Source organism: Zonotrichia albicollis, chromosome 5, assembly GCF_047830755.1.
Source record: "Zonotrichia albicollis isolate bZonAlb1 chromosome 5, bZonAlb1.hap1, whole genome shotgun sequence".
Lineage (NCBI taxonomy): Eukaryota > Metazoa > Chordata > Aves > Passeriformes > Passerellidae > Zonotrichia > Zonotrichia albicollis.
In genome coordinates, this window is record NC_133823.1 from 46996433 (window position 1) to 47012285 (window position 15853).

The 15853-nt window shown below is 36.1% G+C and overlaps 1 protein-coding gene across 1 annotated transcript in view; it reads right to left on the reverse strand.

Annotated features, from left to right (window-relative positions):
- UBE2K (ubiquitin conjugating enzyme E2 K) overlaps positions 1–15853 on the reverse strand; it is a 44326-nt gene that overhangs the window by 20909 nt on the left and 7564 nt on the right. Inside the window, exons 2-3 of the mRNA XM_005490514.4 lie at positions 5862–5955; positions 620–678 (exon numbers count right to left, since the gene is read on the reverse strand). Of these exons, the coding sequence (XP_005490571.1) occupies positions 620–678; positions 5862–5955 (153 nt within the window). The remainder of the gene's footprint in view (positions 1–619; positions 679–5861; positions 5956–15853) is intronic.

Genomic DNA, 15853 nt, shown 5'->3' on the forward strand with positions numbered 1-15853 from the left:
ATGCCAGTAAGTTGTGAAAAATATGAGTGACTTTACCACAGCCATTTCTCATCTCTCATCCACGTGCATGTTATCTATTTCTATTATATTTCTCTGTTGGTTCTTCAAGACACACAACACTACAAGTCTCTATTTAATTATTACTAGAAACTTGGTAGGTTAGATTCAAAAACCTTTTAAGTATAACTTATGGAGCCCAAGAAATTAAAAAAACCAATAAATCCCTATTACAACATTTCTTCAACAATGCTGAGGGGGAGGGAAGACAGTTGTACTCTCCACATGATTTGAAACTACCTGAAAACTGTATTTATCTTGTCAGAAAAATATTACATTAGGGTCAATAATAAGGCCCAAGCTCCTCCCCCAAAATTTCCCAGTATGTACTTTTAGGAACAATCAGAGTGTACCTCTAACTAGACACAGTTTTGCATGCTGCTTTGTTTCTACCTAAATGTAACAGTTCCAATCCTTGTCTAGAAGTGAATTAAAAAAAAAAAAAAAAACAACAAAACAACAAAACCAACAAAAAAAATCACCAAACAAACAAGTATATAAGAATACTCAAAGGCAACTTGTTAGCCAAACTGTATTATCCAAAAATGTGTGTTTGCAGTACCTTAGGAGGATTAAACGGATATGTTTCTGGGATTTTTATCTCTAACTGATACCTTCCACCTGCAAAAGACAAGAACAAGTTGGAAATTATACCAAAAGAACATTATTCAAACTTAAGTCTTTCATGACACTAAAGCTTACACTTCTAAATGAGCCAATTTTCAAGTTAATTCAAATTTACCCAGCCGTATTAATTAGGACATTCATTTAGATTTCATCTATTTCACAAACAAATGCAATAAAGTCAGTTACAAAAGCTGTGTTTGCTTGTGCAAATCACTACCTACATTTCTTAGGTATATTTACTTTGTACATTTCCATATCCACTCTTATCATTTCCATGCTTTATTTTAGTAAAATATACCAAAATAAGAACTAAATATCTCCTAAATAGATGAAAAAAGAGGACAAAGGAATATTCAGGCTCAACATGGGATTTTACATTATTTTGGCTCTTTTCTGATACCTCATGACAAATTTTCTTCAAATTACACAATTGAAATTACTCGTATTTAATTTTAAACTTTTTGAAATTCAAATACGTTCAAGTAACTCTTTCAGAAAAGTTCCCACACTTTGGGAAAAAAATAATAAAGGAGGTACCAGTGTTTAACTTTTATTATGTGCTACATCACCACCTGAAGTAGTTACTTCTGTTTCAATTCTACAAACACTTTGACACACCAGTATCATTAATGCAACATGAAGGGCCAGAGCATACAATACAGGGTAACAGGAGCTTGAAGACTGAACCCCCTCCTACTGCCCAGCTTCAAACATTTCTCAGTTTGATTTCTTTGTCACAGTATCATTCCCTATCCTATTTCCACTATAGTTCTGTTAACATTCAAGTTCACTACCAATACTTATGTCTTCTGGAGCAATCTCAGACTATCTCTGGCTGCACAGTGAAGGCCTTTGCCAGGCAGCAGTTCAATGACAAAAAGAACAGGGTATTAAAAAACATACACTGTTTTTTAGACATTTCATTTTTTATAAAAATTGAAAGCATTTATTCTCATTTGCTTTTTTTTTTCTTCAACCTGCTGCTCTTCTTTCAGAAACCTTTTCCCTCTGTCAGTATAATGTGTTACAATTTATACAATTTCTTGAATTAGTGCTGAAGTATTTGCAATCTATTTTCCTTGAGATTTCCAGTGATTTACTCTGCAAATCAAGGTATACAGAACAAGCTCTCAAGTAGTTACAATACTGGCAGCAAGATGCACAGGGAAAAAAAGCCTCCAAGTACTCCTCTCAGCAGTTACAGTATATGGCATCTTTTCATCCTGCCAAAAAACACATTAGTAGCTCCTAAGAGCTCTCATTTTTAAAATGTATTTCAGTCTAATACACTCCACCTGAAACTAGTTAGCATCAGTTTGGAATTTTACACTATTGCCTACAGCTGTTCTTTTTCTCACTTAACTCTAAAGTAACTTGAGACATTTTAACAGATAATATTATATAAGAAAGACCAATAAATCCAAAATTTGTAATGTCTATGTTGATTGCTTGTCTGCTCACAGGACAGCACAGGATAAACAGTTTTGAAGGAATACAGCAATAAGAGACCTCAAGGAAGTTTGGTTTCCTTTTCTTTGAACTGAAGCATAATTCAGCAGCAACTGTTTCTAAGAGAAAAACAGCTACACTCATCAGTCCTTCTACAATTTTGCTGCCACATCATTTTGTAAGGTAATATGCAATCTATCCTTAGGTATTACCATTTCTCCTGCTTACCACAAACTGTTACAGTCTTCTGCCTAATAGGATATTCAGCCACCAATATCTTTCACCAGACTGAAGAGCTGGTAGTGTTATTTATACAGTATTGTTTTGCACTAAACTTTGAGGTTAAAAATACAGGGTTAAAGACATAACCCAAACAAATCTGTGATTTTTTTAATACTAAATTTAAAATACAAATTACTAATATATTCATTTCTGCAAGCCAATATTTCAGCATTTTTTTAAGAGGGTGAATATGTATGGCTTTTTTTGTGGCTATTTAATGCTTGAAATTGAATTAAACAGTAATGGCATAATATTCCTTCTGTAGTCCTACTGGAACAGGTCTCACAAGAGTTAGAGCAATTTTAGCTATTTCCCTTGAAGAAAAAACCTATTATAAATTTTGCAGTTGCTGTGGCTCACATGCAAGCTTGGCTTGAAATTAATAACAATATTACACAGGCTTTAAAAAAAAACCAACCTCAAAAAATCCAGACCCACAAAACCTCAACCTATCTACTGAAAAGCTCTTGATTCAAGTAAAATCCAGCAGCCATTAATCAAGTCTCTCAAAGGTCCTCTCTCCAAACACATTTTAACATTGGATGCAAACGTGTTTCCATTAAGTGGTGTCTTGCAATATTCTGGTAATTGATCAATATGAGTTGACACTACTAACAGATAAATAAAAGCTGTAAATTTTGTCAATAGATGGCATTCTTCCCCTCAGTCACTCTTAACTAATGTTCCAACATTACCTATAAAAAAATTTGCAGCAGCAGTTTGGTTTCAGATACCTCACCAACTATGGTCAACAACTGTTCTTTCACTTCACAATGGTTCTAGAATTCCCTCCTGTATCACAGGGACTGTCTGACCAGAACTACTGCATAAAACTTCTTCATAAAGCACTTCTTGCTGTGTCACTGTTCAGATTATAGATGACAAAACATCAGTCAGTAATTGTGCAGCATGCATAACTGCTACAGTCATAAAATGAAGACAAAAAACACTGGCACGCCCTTCATAATTATGTAAGGGAATAAATGCATATAACTATATTACAGAAATATTAACATTCCAAAGCAAATTATTCTAATGACACGAAACACCAGAAACTGGACTGGCAGTAACTAATTTTGTTCTTTGAAGCATATGACTTCTAGATTAAAGTGAGCATACAATCAATCAGTGCTCTTCCATGAGATCCCTGCCATAATCAGAATAAAAATAAGTTCAACCCACCCCACCAAGGGGTATTTACTATATCCTCATAATTAATTCTACTCAAAGGTCTGTAAGTGTGCATGCATTTCACATCAACAAATTCTGCACTAAACATATTGCTGTTTTTCCCTAGCAGGATATGCTGAATATCTGAGCACAGTACCCAGCTTTTGAAATTCTTGTCTACCTGAATCATTCAGCATCACACAGAACCCAGTTCTGCAGACAGATATTTCAATCTTTTTTTACCCTCTACATGAGCTGCTATACAGTTTTTAACTTATGTAACACTCATGAGTGTTACACATGAGTGTTACATATTTAATTTCAAATAACTCTCAATACATTCTCTAAAACAGGCCCATTTTATAAGCCAACGTAATACTGACCTGGAGGGGGGGAAAATGGCAATCTCTGACAAACCAACTGACCCAAGGTTTCATTCTCTCTGAATGGAAAATAAACACCAAAACCAACACCCTTCTACCACCATTCAGATGCTTCCTAGTATTCAATTGCCTATATACAGATATTAAGTTATTACAATACTAAGTCTTGGATTTACAAGACTACAACCCTCTGATTTTATAGATTCCCATATGATACTAAATTCTAACTAGAATGATTCCCTTCTCAATAGATCACCAGCATGAGTCTGTATTTTAGGTGAACATTCTCAATTTATTTGCCTGAGACACTCCTTGATACTTTCTATTGTACTCCTTTTAAATTGAAGGCACATATCACAACCAGAATAAATTGTTTTCAGACATTATCATCTGTCAACTATACATCTGCAGATGATGAGGTGGAGACACATGGGACAAGGAGGGAGAGGGAAAAACCACCATTATTTACCAGAATGTTGAAGGAGACTGGAATCTGCAGGGCACCCCCACCATTACAGCTGCTTCCACTTTTCTACTTTCTTTCTTCCAGACTAATTTCCCTTCTTGTCAGCTTCTGACATCCACCCCTGCCCAGTACTCTTCCATGTCAACCACTGTCAGGCTATTTCTTCCTTCTTTTCCTGTCCTGGGTCCCAAAGCTAGAGGGGAGACTCTCCCTGCTCTCAGTCCAAAGCTACTGCACCAGCTTCTAGCCCAGAAAAGCAAATCACAAGGGATGTCCTCCATTAGGGAAGATGTGACAACCAGATTTTCATCAGCAGTCACTAATGCTTTTGAGTGCATACACTTCCTATAGCTACAAAACAATTTCCAGGTATTTTCCCCACCTGATGAAAATTTATTTTTTCAAAATAATGACAGATGGCATGTGTCCAATCTCAAGGGAATACTAAAGTCTCAGTGTTAGCTCAAAGCTATAGAGCAACAAGAGCACCTGAAGAACATGCAAAATAGTTTCATATTCCAAAAAAAACAATTTATTTGAGACACTCCTTGATACTTTTTTATTGAAAGTACAAATTCAAATCAAAGTAGATACCTGGCATGGAAAAGTGAAGTAAAACTATGTTTTAAAGCCATTCAAATTTTTTATTTAAAAATAAAAATCCTTACTTATCATGAAAGAACTTTAAATAGAAGGTATGTCTGCCAGTTCCATATATATTATACACAAAGTTTACAAGTACCAACACTATTGAGTAATTTTGTATCTCTGAAGAAGCATGTTACATTAACCTCTGTTAAAGCTTCTTTATGGAAGTTACCTTGCTTTTACCAGACTGTAAGAAATGCATAATTAGTGATACCAGCTTTAATAAACTAGAAAGTCAGTAAGGTATAATTTTTGAAGAGAGCTAAAGATATGAAGCTCTACTTACAGACTCCCCCACATCAGTATAAATTAAGTACTGGGACACACAGATGCCCAAAATTAATCCCAAATTTAACTTGCAACAGCATCTCTGTTTGAGATGGGAGAAATGCAATGTTTATGAATGATCACCACTCTAGATCACAGAAATACATGCACAGTCTGAAGCTGAGTTTCTTAATGCTTCATGGTTAAGGAGCCCAAGCTCTCAGGACAGCAAACAAACAACTAGAAGTCAGAATTATACCAATTAAACCACTCCGCTCACATTTGTAAATTAACCTTGATATGGGATAGTCTGTCCTACTGCCAAACAGATCTCTCCTCAGGGAACACAGAAGCTGAACTGAAAGAGTTTTTTAAGCTTATTTAAAAAAAAATCAGACTATTTTAAAACATGTACCTCTACATTTTATGCTGTAATTATTTTTACAAACAAAGCATCTCAAGACACATGACTTGAAATGTACAATGATTGCATACACAAAAACTTTACTTGCCTTCATATGGTGTGTCCGGAGGTCCTGCTATTTCTCCTCTTAATTCTGTAAAATTCTCATCTACAAGATCTACTTTAATTTGATTTTTGCTCGTCTTAAAAATAAACAGAGAAACAAAGAATCATAAGTAAGCATTTCACATACAAATTTCCCCCAAAATATGCTGCTTTAAATTTTTAGAACAGTACTTTAAAGTAAGTAAACATTTAAAAATATAGTAACCTAAAGTTAATAGCTATCTTCCAATTTAAATTTTACTTCATTAAAAACAGACTACTTGTGAAGCATTAGAAACTTCAATACTATTTATACTATCACTAGAATGTGCAAAGCAATCCAGCAACATATCTAAAATTGTACTTCAAAGTTGACTATATTTTCAAATGACCGTGATCTTTCAAATCAGCTATTAATTCTACACATCTAAACTATAAAATTAAATTGACCAAATTACACATCAGTTCTTTTCACATTTAGACCAATTTATTTCAAAACAGACATTTGTCACTTGCAATGGAGCACAAAAAGACTTCCCCAAACAGAGTAGTATTTTTAACATTACAAAGATCTAAACAGAATATTTTAGTCTTAAGATCATGTATATCTTTAATATTTAGGCATAAGATACAAATTACTTTATGCACTTGAATTTCATTGTCACCTCCTCAACATTTTCACACCCCATATGAACCTCTCTACAAAATAAAAATAATGTACTTTGATACTGGAGAAAACATATGTTTTTCCAGAAACAGATTCTCCAGAAGTGTTCAGCTAGAACTACTCATGCCATTGAACTTGCTTTCCAGAGCGCAGTATCAGTGAAAGCCATCAACCTCCCAGCCAGTAACATTTACTGGCGACTTGCAAAGCACAATCTCCTTTTAGAAAGATGTACCATCAAGTTTTCAGAGGTAAGGAATTACAGGTTTTTCCATTCTTCTGTATACTGCGCTCACTGACTGCAATACAGATTTCTTAATTCCTGTGTTATTTTCTTGCAAGAACTGTTAGCATCTTTTCAGATCTTTTAAAATTGTTCCAACTAGTTCTATACAGCTGTGCTTCTTCTCACCCTCAGAGTAAAGGTGGTTGCTGGCAGCTACTGGAAAAGGATTCAGTCACATAAAGCTGCTGGGTGCCACGAGCTGGTTCTTGAATCTACCAGTGATATGAACCATGAGGCACACAGCATTCACTGGACAACAGCTGGGAAATTACTTCTGTTTCTTTCCTGCAAATGTTCTATTGAATCAGTCCCACCAAAACAAAGAGCGCTCTTCTGACCAGGTATGGTCACAGATATAAAGAAAAATCAAAGATTAGGTAAAAGTTTCACCATGTAAAAAATTCTAATTCACTAAATTAATCCAATAGTGAACTGGGAGCTTTTAACATCTGTAGCTACATACATTTGTATTTAGAACTTAAGATCCCTCCAATCCACACAAATGAGGCAGCACCTGCAGCTCTCCACAACAGCCAGGCCCTGTCAAAAATTCTCTCTCTGAATTTGAATTTGATCTTATGTGACCTATCTTCTTGCAAGCTTTCCAACATCACTTTTAATTTTTTGCTCTCACGCTTCCAACTGGCAGCTTGTTCCAACACCTCACAATTTTTAAAAGCTTTCTCAAGTACAATTAGAAGTTACAATCTACTTATCCCCACTTGTGACAGCACTGTTTCCCAGCTTCAACAAGTTTTTCATATATCTAGTATTTATTCCCCTTGTAAAATATATGGCATTTACACTGGTTTTCCAGCCTTAATTTTGCTTTAAATGAGATGAAATTCTAATCTCACCATACTGATTTTTTTTATAAAAGGTTCACTATGTCCCATGATCACCTAACAAGCCCTGCATACACAAATTTAGACAATGTCTCAGAATCTGTGCCACGAGCACTCTGCTGCACCCACTGAAGACACATCACAACCAGTATAACCTAAGAAAGATGAAATCTGTCTTTTTCATGGCAGCATGACAGGAGGCTCAGATCAAGTGACAAGAGCCCCAGCAAATATTCCTGCAGAAGTTTTTGTCCTCTCCAGTGACTGCACAGTGCTTTGTCAGAGGTACTGCCCCTGTGCATGGACTCTCCATTCCCAAAGCAGCAGAGTGGGTTAAATAACCAATACAGGTGAGCCACTGTAAGTCTCTGTGCAGGTACTGCAGTCACTCAAACCTCAGCTGAGCTCCTGCTCTCCCTCTGCCAACATCACCTGGCAAGCTCCACCTTGACACCAGGAGTTCTTGTCCTTTGCAAATAACTTTTCATTTAGAGGACTGTACTAATGGCAAACAGGATGAATTTCAATGATACAATCTATGGTTAATCCATGCTGCAGCTTGCTTCATTTCCTACTGCACATTCTGCTTTTCCTTAGGGACCTCTTCCACACTCTTGTAGCAGCCTGGATATTCTCCTTCATATTCAGTTTCAATTAGTATTACACTGGCTGTTTTTCACAACAAATCCTTCCCAACTCCACAAATTTAAAGTTTAAAATCAATCAAACACACAGTCTGTCCCCAAGACCAGTTTCTTTCAGGAGTCAGTGATCCTGGTTCCCACTGTGAGATGACTGCTTCCATTACTACAGCTGCAGCTGTCTCCATCTCCTTATTTGCTGTGCACAGCACCTTAAGCAAAACAGCAATATTGCACTGTTTTATTGCAGGGATTAATTTAATTTTGTATTTATGCTTCAATTCTACCATGTCCTCCATATACCAAATTAATTTTTTCTTCAAATAGCTGAAGATCCTTTGTTCCATGTTATTCTGACACTTTCCAAGGTTCAGCTCAGCTTCACCTTGACAAGTATTGCTTTATCCTTCATTCCTGGAGAAACAGCACCAAAGTGATTATTAAACAAATTAAATCTGGAGTGTTTTCCTACATTTCTCTTTAATGAGGATAATGTAGGATAAAATTACTTAATTTTAGCAGTTCTACAAAATAAATCCCTTCCCTCCACCTCTACCAACAATAGTGGTCTTCAAAATTTTTCTAACACCAATAACCTTGGCACAGAATTTATGACTCAGCTTGTGATCTCACACCCCAAGTTGATTTTCCAGAAGCAGTCCTACAAAGACCTCAATACACTTCCACGCCAAGTCTAAAACAGCCTCACCTCCAGTAACAATTTAGTGACTAAATCACTGGGCTAGCAATTCCTGAAATATGAGCCATGCCATTACTCACAGCATCTATTTCCATAATTTCAGAGCAGAATTCTGTAACAATGCAGTGCACAGAAATCCATCAGCAAAATCCTTTTCTAGAAATCTACAAGTTCAACACTAGCATAATTTTTCATTATCACACCTGAAAATCATTTTGATCAAGACTGATCAAAAAAACCCAAACAACAAACAGAACACAAGACAGAGAGAAAGGAAAATTGATGCAACAATTTTCTGTTGCATCCTGCAAGGGAATGCATGATGCCATTCCCTGTTTTTCTTGGTAGCCTAGATGGATTATGCATAGCCATTTTTCTTTTTAATTCACACTAGGGTCAAAAGATTTGTTGTCTTTTAGACCAGCTCAACTGCTAAGATTCTTTTTGCAATGCTACAGTCCTGCTTAACCAATTTTATTGGAAACCTTGTGGAAACTAAACCCAAGTTTAAGAGACTAAACTAAAAGTATGATGCAGAGTTGGAGAAGATTCATACGATGACCTTTTATTCACTACTAAAAGCTTTATCTCTAAAAAGAAACCCAAATTAATCAATCCATCTTTCATGAAGTGTCATTCTGTGAGCATCTTCCAAAGACAGGACACTTAATCATATTTATCACAGTAACCATTGATCAATAATATTTTGTCTTCACCTGCTTCCTCTTAAAAAAATTCCAGAATGATACTGTCTAATTTTATGTTTTAGTAACTTCCTTGCAAAGAACACACAATCAACTCCACCAGAAAATTTGAAGAGTAAGTTCTGCCACTGTGAAGACAAACACACATCTCCACTTCTACTAAAATAATTTCAGAGAGCAGCTCTGGACTCTATAATATTACTCAGCAGATAACAAGCTCTTCTGTTCTCCTTACTCACCATAGTCTACAGGCCTCAATAAGGAGGGCCTGCCCATTCTGAGGGCCTGTCTGCCTTCTGCAGGAAATCCAACCTTTTCCTGAGCTTTCAATACCATTTCCTTCTCTCTTCTTCAACCTGCCTTTAGAAACCTCTTTCATTTCTTCATGGCCTATTATCCTCTTCACTAGTCCAGTACCTCTACTCTTAAAAATCCAGTGTTTTCCTTGACATAAAATAAACAGACAAAACCATTACATATCAACACAAAAGAGCATATTAAGATAATAAAAACTGCATTGTTCTTCTAAATTTTATTTCTCACAAACAAAATACTATTTACTAATATAAAATTATATATTCAAAGTTTGATCCTGGGTAGGTCTACTTCATAAAGACTGAAGTAGAGCAAACAGCTTTTTAGAAATAGGAATTATAATTACATCAGAACTTTTTGTGCCTTCTAAAAAAGCCTCCAAATTCCTCAGTTAATTTGATAAGGAGACTACCAGAGAGTCAATCTCAAGCAATCTGCATAAAAATGCCTATTATCAGAGCTGGTGATATATGGACAGATACTGGTAGGCTGAACTAAAAATGAAAGAATAAGATGTTTCTAATAAATTTTTCTTTAATTATATGGCCAGCAGTCTTGACATGTGTTGAACTCTCTTGAGTAGAAGCAAAAAAACCCAAACAAACAAACCCAAACTCCAAATAAATCCCTCACATTTCCATGTCAGCCACGGCTACCAAACATCATAAACTTAATACTGGATGATGGCAACATACAAAAAAAGTTTTGAGTGAAGTTTTCCTAGAACCAATCAGCTCTATTTACTCCCCCCAGGACAATTTATTCACATTACACCCTCAATCCCTGTATAATAAATTACTCTACAGAAACATAAATGCATCCATTAGCAAACATAAGATGTTTTTAACTATTGGTGTCAAAACCAAAATAGAAAATTATGTTTATTAGCAATATTATTAACTTCAGCATGTTATTTTAAAAACAATAAAGTAGTGTCTAACTGTTATTTGCATGTTCTAGATCTGTCTCTCCTTACATATTTAGATACCACGTGCAAATTCCAATCAAGTGTCTTTGGGTAAAAGGGACAAGGTGGTAAATACCATTTAGAAAAACAGAAAACGACACAAAATCACCTTAAACATAATAAGATCTGGAAATTAAAACCTAGTGGCTACTTCTGAATTATGTTATGTTTGGGGAAAAAACTCCAACAACAACAACAAAAAGAACAAACAAACAAAACCAAACCAAACAAAATCATAAAACCCTGCTATTCCATACAGGAATTAATTACCTATAGGCTGTGATTTTACTGGTCTTATAAAATTATTTATATATACTCTATATTGGATCAAGTAATGTTATTTTTTGTTAATTTACTTTGCTTTACAGAAGATAACTCAGAAAACTCTAGAAACAGACGCATGTATGTACATAAACAAAACTAAACCAGAAAACACTAGCCTGAAAATACACATATATGTGACAAATGATGCATACAAACATTGCACTAAAATCCGCTGTGTATTAAAACTCTGTAATCATTCAGGGCTTTAAGACTAGCCCCTCACACATTAAGAAAGAGTTTTAAGGAAGTGACAAAAATCTTAAAAAATGTACATGCTAAACTTTCAGCAAAATTAAGAAATAAACTTAAAAACTTTCTCTGGAATTTTCTCAACCAAAGACAAAGTTTGTGAAGGAGGTTTTGTACATGCAAAATGTTTTCAATCACTAATTGTTTCCCTAATCACAGAAACAAAAGAAAATTACTTCTTTATCTTTGTGACAGGATTTTAAAATTTTTGATTCATCCATGAGGTAAACTGGCAATAACCACTTTTGAACCTACTAAAATATAACAAAAGTTTAGTTAATTGTTTAATTACAACCATGACTTACAAATGTGAAATAGGTACTTTTGAACATCCAAACATTTTATACTGACATTACCAAATTCAATATTTAATAAGCCAAATTAAGTGAGAAATCCTTCACCCTAGTCTGAAGCCATGCCAGCAAAATTAAATTGTTATACTATAAAGTTACTAGTGCCATATAAACTCTTTTTACCCTCCCACTCATTTTATATGCCAACACAACAGCCTTATTCTACATCAAAACTTCTCATGAACATATTTCACCAGATTTACAGAAAAAAATCACCTGACTATCCCTGTGCAATCCATAACGATTTTTGCACAAGGCCATAAGTACTCTGAGTCAACTTGTTTTGAGCAAAAGACTCCAATATTTCAGCAGCAATTTACTCCACAAAACCATCATTTAAATAAATTAAAAAACAAAACCAACTTCATCCTTCTTATGCTATTTAGCAACTCTTTGCAAATCTGTGGATAAATATTCCAAGGAATTTTGCTTTGTAATATTTATCTTGTTATTTTCTTATGTTCTTTTGCTAAGGCACCATTCTGAACTTACTCCAAATGGTTCAGGTCTCCCTCCTTCACTGACATGCTAGAAAGGAAGATTCCTAATAAAGGCTTGTGTCTTCAGCTGCTGTCTAAGAAGTCAATACCAGACTCATCTCCCTTCTGTTCAAACCAACACTTTCCTTTCTTAACCCCCTTGCTACCCCAGAGTAAGTACACAGCATCCACTCAGTTTCCTCTTTCACAACGAATGGGAAAACATAAAAAAGGGAGGTGTCACTCAAGAAAGCAAAGTGCAGTGCATTGTCATGCAGAAAAACAGCAAATTCAATTTACCAAAAAAAAAAAAAAACCCACCAAAAACCAGTTTCATAATCCCACTGCCACCCCCTCAAAGAGCTACCAAAGCAAGAGGGAACAGTTCAATACTTCCAAAATATTCCTTCAGACTCACTCCAGCTTCAAGCCAAAGTGCATACCCTGAGCCTACTGTGATGAAGAGAAGCAGAAATGCCACATAACGAGCACAGGGCTATGAAGCACACGCTGCACGAGCAGCTGAGCTCAGCAGATCACATCTGCATCCTAGAGCAAGCGCCTGCTGACCTTCAACGCACAGAGCAACGCACAGAAACAAGCCAGCGCTGGGGCAGGGCAGGGCAGGGACACTTCCGTCAAAAGCACATCAAAGAGCAATTCTCTAGATAAGAAAGGGTCAATACCAAGAAATACATTTCCTTAAAATGCTCCCATGTTCTTTAAACCTACCAATAACTTCAGTCATGGAAGTTCTACCAAATTTCACATTCTATTTCATGCCCCCATATCAACATATATTAGGTGACATATTAAGTCTGTCCTAGTAAAACTAGGTGACATTGGTTTTGCATGCTATTTGTTTCATTTACTGATAAAAAGACTATGTTACTAATAAGTAACTTGTATTTTAATGTATCTAAGGAGCTACAAGCATGAATACTGTGTGAAGTCTGTATTACTGTTGCTTAGACAGTCTAGAATTTTCACATCTATCACAATATAAAAAAAACGATACTGAAGGATATTCTTTTCTTGTCAGAACACAAAACATCTCAAATATTAAAACCATCTTCATTTTTCAAGAGTTAGACCTGTACCACCGCAAAGTTTTAACAGAATTTTTTAAATTTAAGGTAGGTAAATACCCACTCCTGCTAATGTTCAGCTGTTGAAACATCACTCTACCAAAACACTTCAGACACTGTACTTCCACGGTGCCTTAAACCAGTCTAACAGTGGCCAAGGTCCTACTTCCCTTCTTATCACAGAATTAATGTCAATGAGGGGGTAAGATTTTGTAATAGCATTCACACAACTGCACAGCAAACATCTGAAATAAGCACATATTAGCAAGACAGTTCTTTCACTTTAACCCAACCCCTGATTTGATTCACCACTGAACACTGCAAGTAAGAGAAGAAGCACAGAAACAGGAAGAAGAGATGAGTCTGGAAGAGGAATGTGACACTGCTCCCTGGAACTGCCTTAGGACTAGTTAAAAGAATTCTGAAACTTCAGCTCCAGTGTCTGTCCAAACTATTTCTGCCTAACCCATCACATCAGTCTGGGAGACCAGAGGTGTAAGTGCCCCAGCTCTTGTGGCAGAAGCCCCAAGTGCAGTTACACAGTGACTGCTTGTGTCACTGAGGGACAGAGTGGTGACACTGCTAAAGCTGTGCCAGCCATGCCAGGTGTGCACATAACTGCTCATGCTCTCTCCTGCACTCCTCTAAGGGCCCCTGCACAGGCCATGTCGAGCTATGCAAGATACTGACAGGCCCTCAGAGCACAAACTGTGTGCAAGAGTTACCAGAGTGATCTGAGCCTGCTAAGATACTCGACATCAGCGTGGGCATAGTGCAAAGGACTCCTGCTCCCTTCAGAAAAATAAGGGCAGAAAGAAAAGATGCATTTTTCCTATCTTTTTATGCATGGTTCTGTTTTTGATGTAGAACTGAAATACCCTGCAGATAAAGCATGCTTTAATAATCATTTTGAACCATTCTTTGAATTAGCCATTTTATGAACATACAAAACCATTTGATGCAGACTCTGCAGTAAATTCCATGTATCTATCCTACTTAGGTTAGCAATTCTACATATGAAGGAATCACAGGATTCAGTTCATTTTAAATTGATTATGCTAATTCAATCACAGTCTCAGAGCTTGAAGACTAACGAAAATAGCTCAAGAACAGTTTTTCCGTGCTAGCTTCCCACATGGACACCCTTATTCCAAAGTGGAAAGGCTTACCTAAACACCATGAAGGCTCTAAGAGCCTCCCAAGAAAATACAACCCAGCTACCATGATTTCCATTCATGTATGCTGCCTTATTCCATCACAGCCTCCGGTACTTTAACACATCCTAACATAGCAAAAACTCAAAAATACTTCCTCACAGTTCCTTTTCAGCTAAAAATAAAAAGTAAAATATTATCAGCTTGTGCTGACATACCTGTTTAAGTAAAATATGGACTAATGTATTTGGGTGTTTGAGTTTCTTCCTCCCTTCCTGAAACATTCCATAGATGTATCTAAATCTGAAGGCATGTTACCTTAAACTTGTTTCTTTAAAAGTAATTAGACTTACAGTCTTTCATTAGTCTTTCCCAATCTGAACTGTTGATCATACTGGCTAATAATGAATAAACATTATGAAATAATGAACTTCAATTAGTTTCCTACATACTTTGTGACAAATAGACAGGACAGCCCTTATTAGCCATCCAACAGAAGAATGACACTCGGGAAGAGCCCGGCTCTCCCAGATGTTGGCACAGCCGAACTGGAGTTATACTGCAGGCCTGACTTTGACAGTGTCCCCCAAAGCACAACACTGCATGCAGCTTCCTCTGCAGCCACTGACACTCCCAGCACCTCCCTCCTGTGCACACACTCTGAAGGACAGACAGGAGCAATCCATTACTTCAGCAGAATTCTGTTGCAATATACTAGATTAACAAACACAGATCTGGTACTCAAAGAAAGTTACTTTTGCTACTCACAGAGATACTTTATTTATGATGCAGGTATTATTTCATTAAATACTCAGGGCAAGCATATTCAAGTGCTCCCAACTCTACTATTACAAATATTAACACTGATATAATCTCAAAGGAAAATTTTGGATAAATCAAGACTGCAGAAGTGGACTACGTCCAACTCAGAATATTCAGTGATTCTGTGAAACATCTCTAGAGTGCCATATAGAACATTATTTGCCAAACTTCCTACTCTTTGCCATAAAATAACTGAATCGATTCCTTTGCTATATCTAAACTGCAGAAATTTTACTTAGCTCGACAAAGACAATGAGACAGCCTACCTGTTAATGATAAACTTTAACCTAAAGCATTTTCTCAATTTAATACCAGCAGCAATTATTAGTGTAAAAGTAATGAAGTATAATGACAACAGTCCTTATTAGGATTATGGAATCCAGGAATCTAAAAACCATTTAA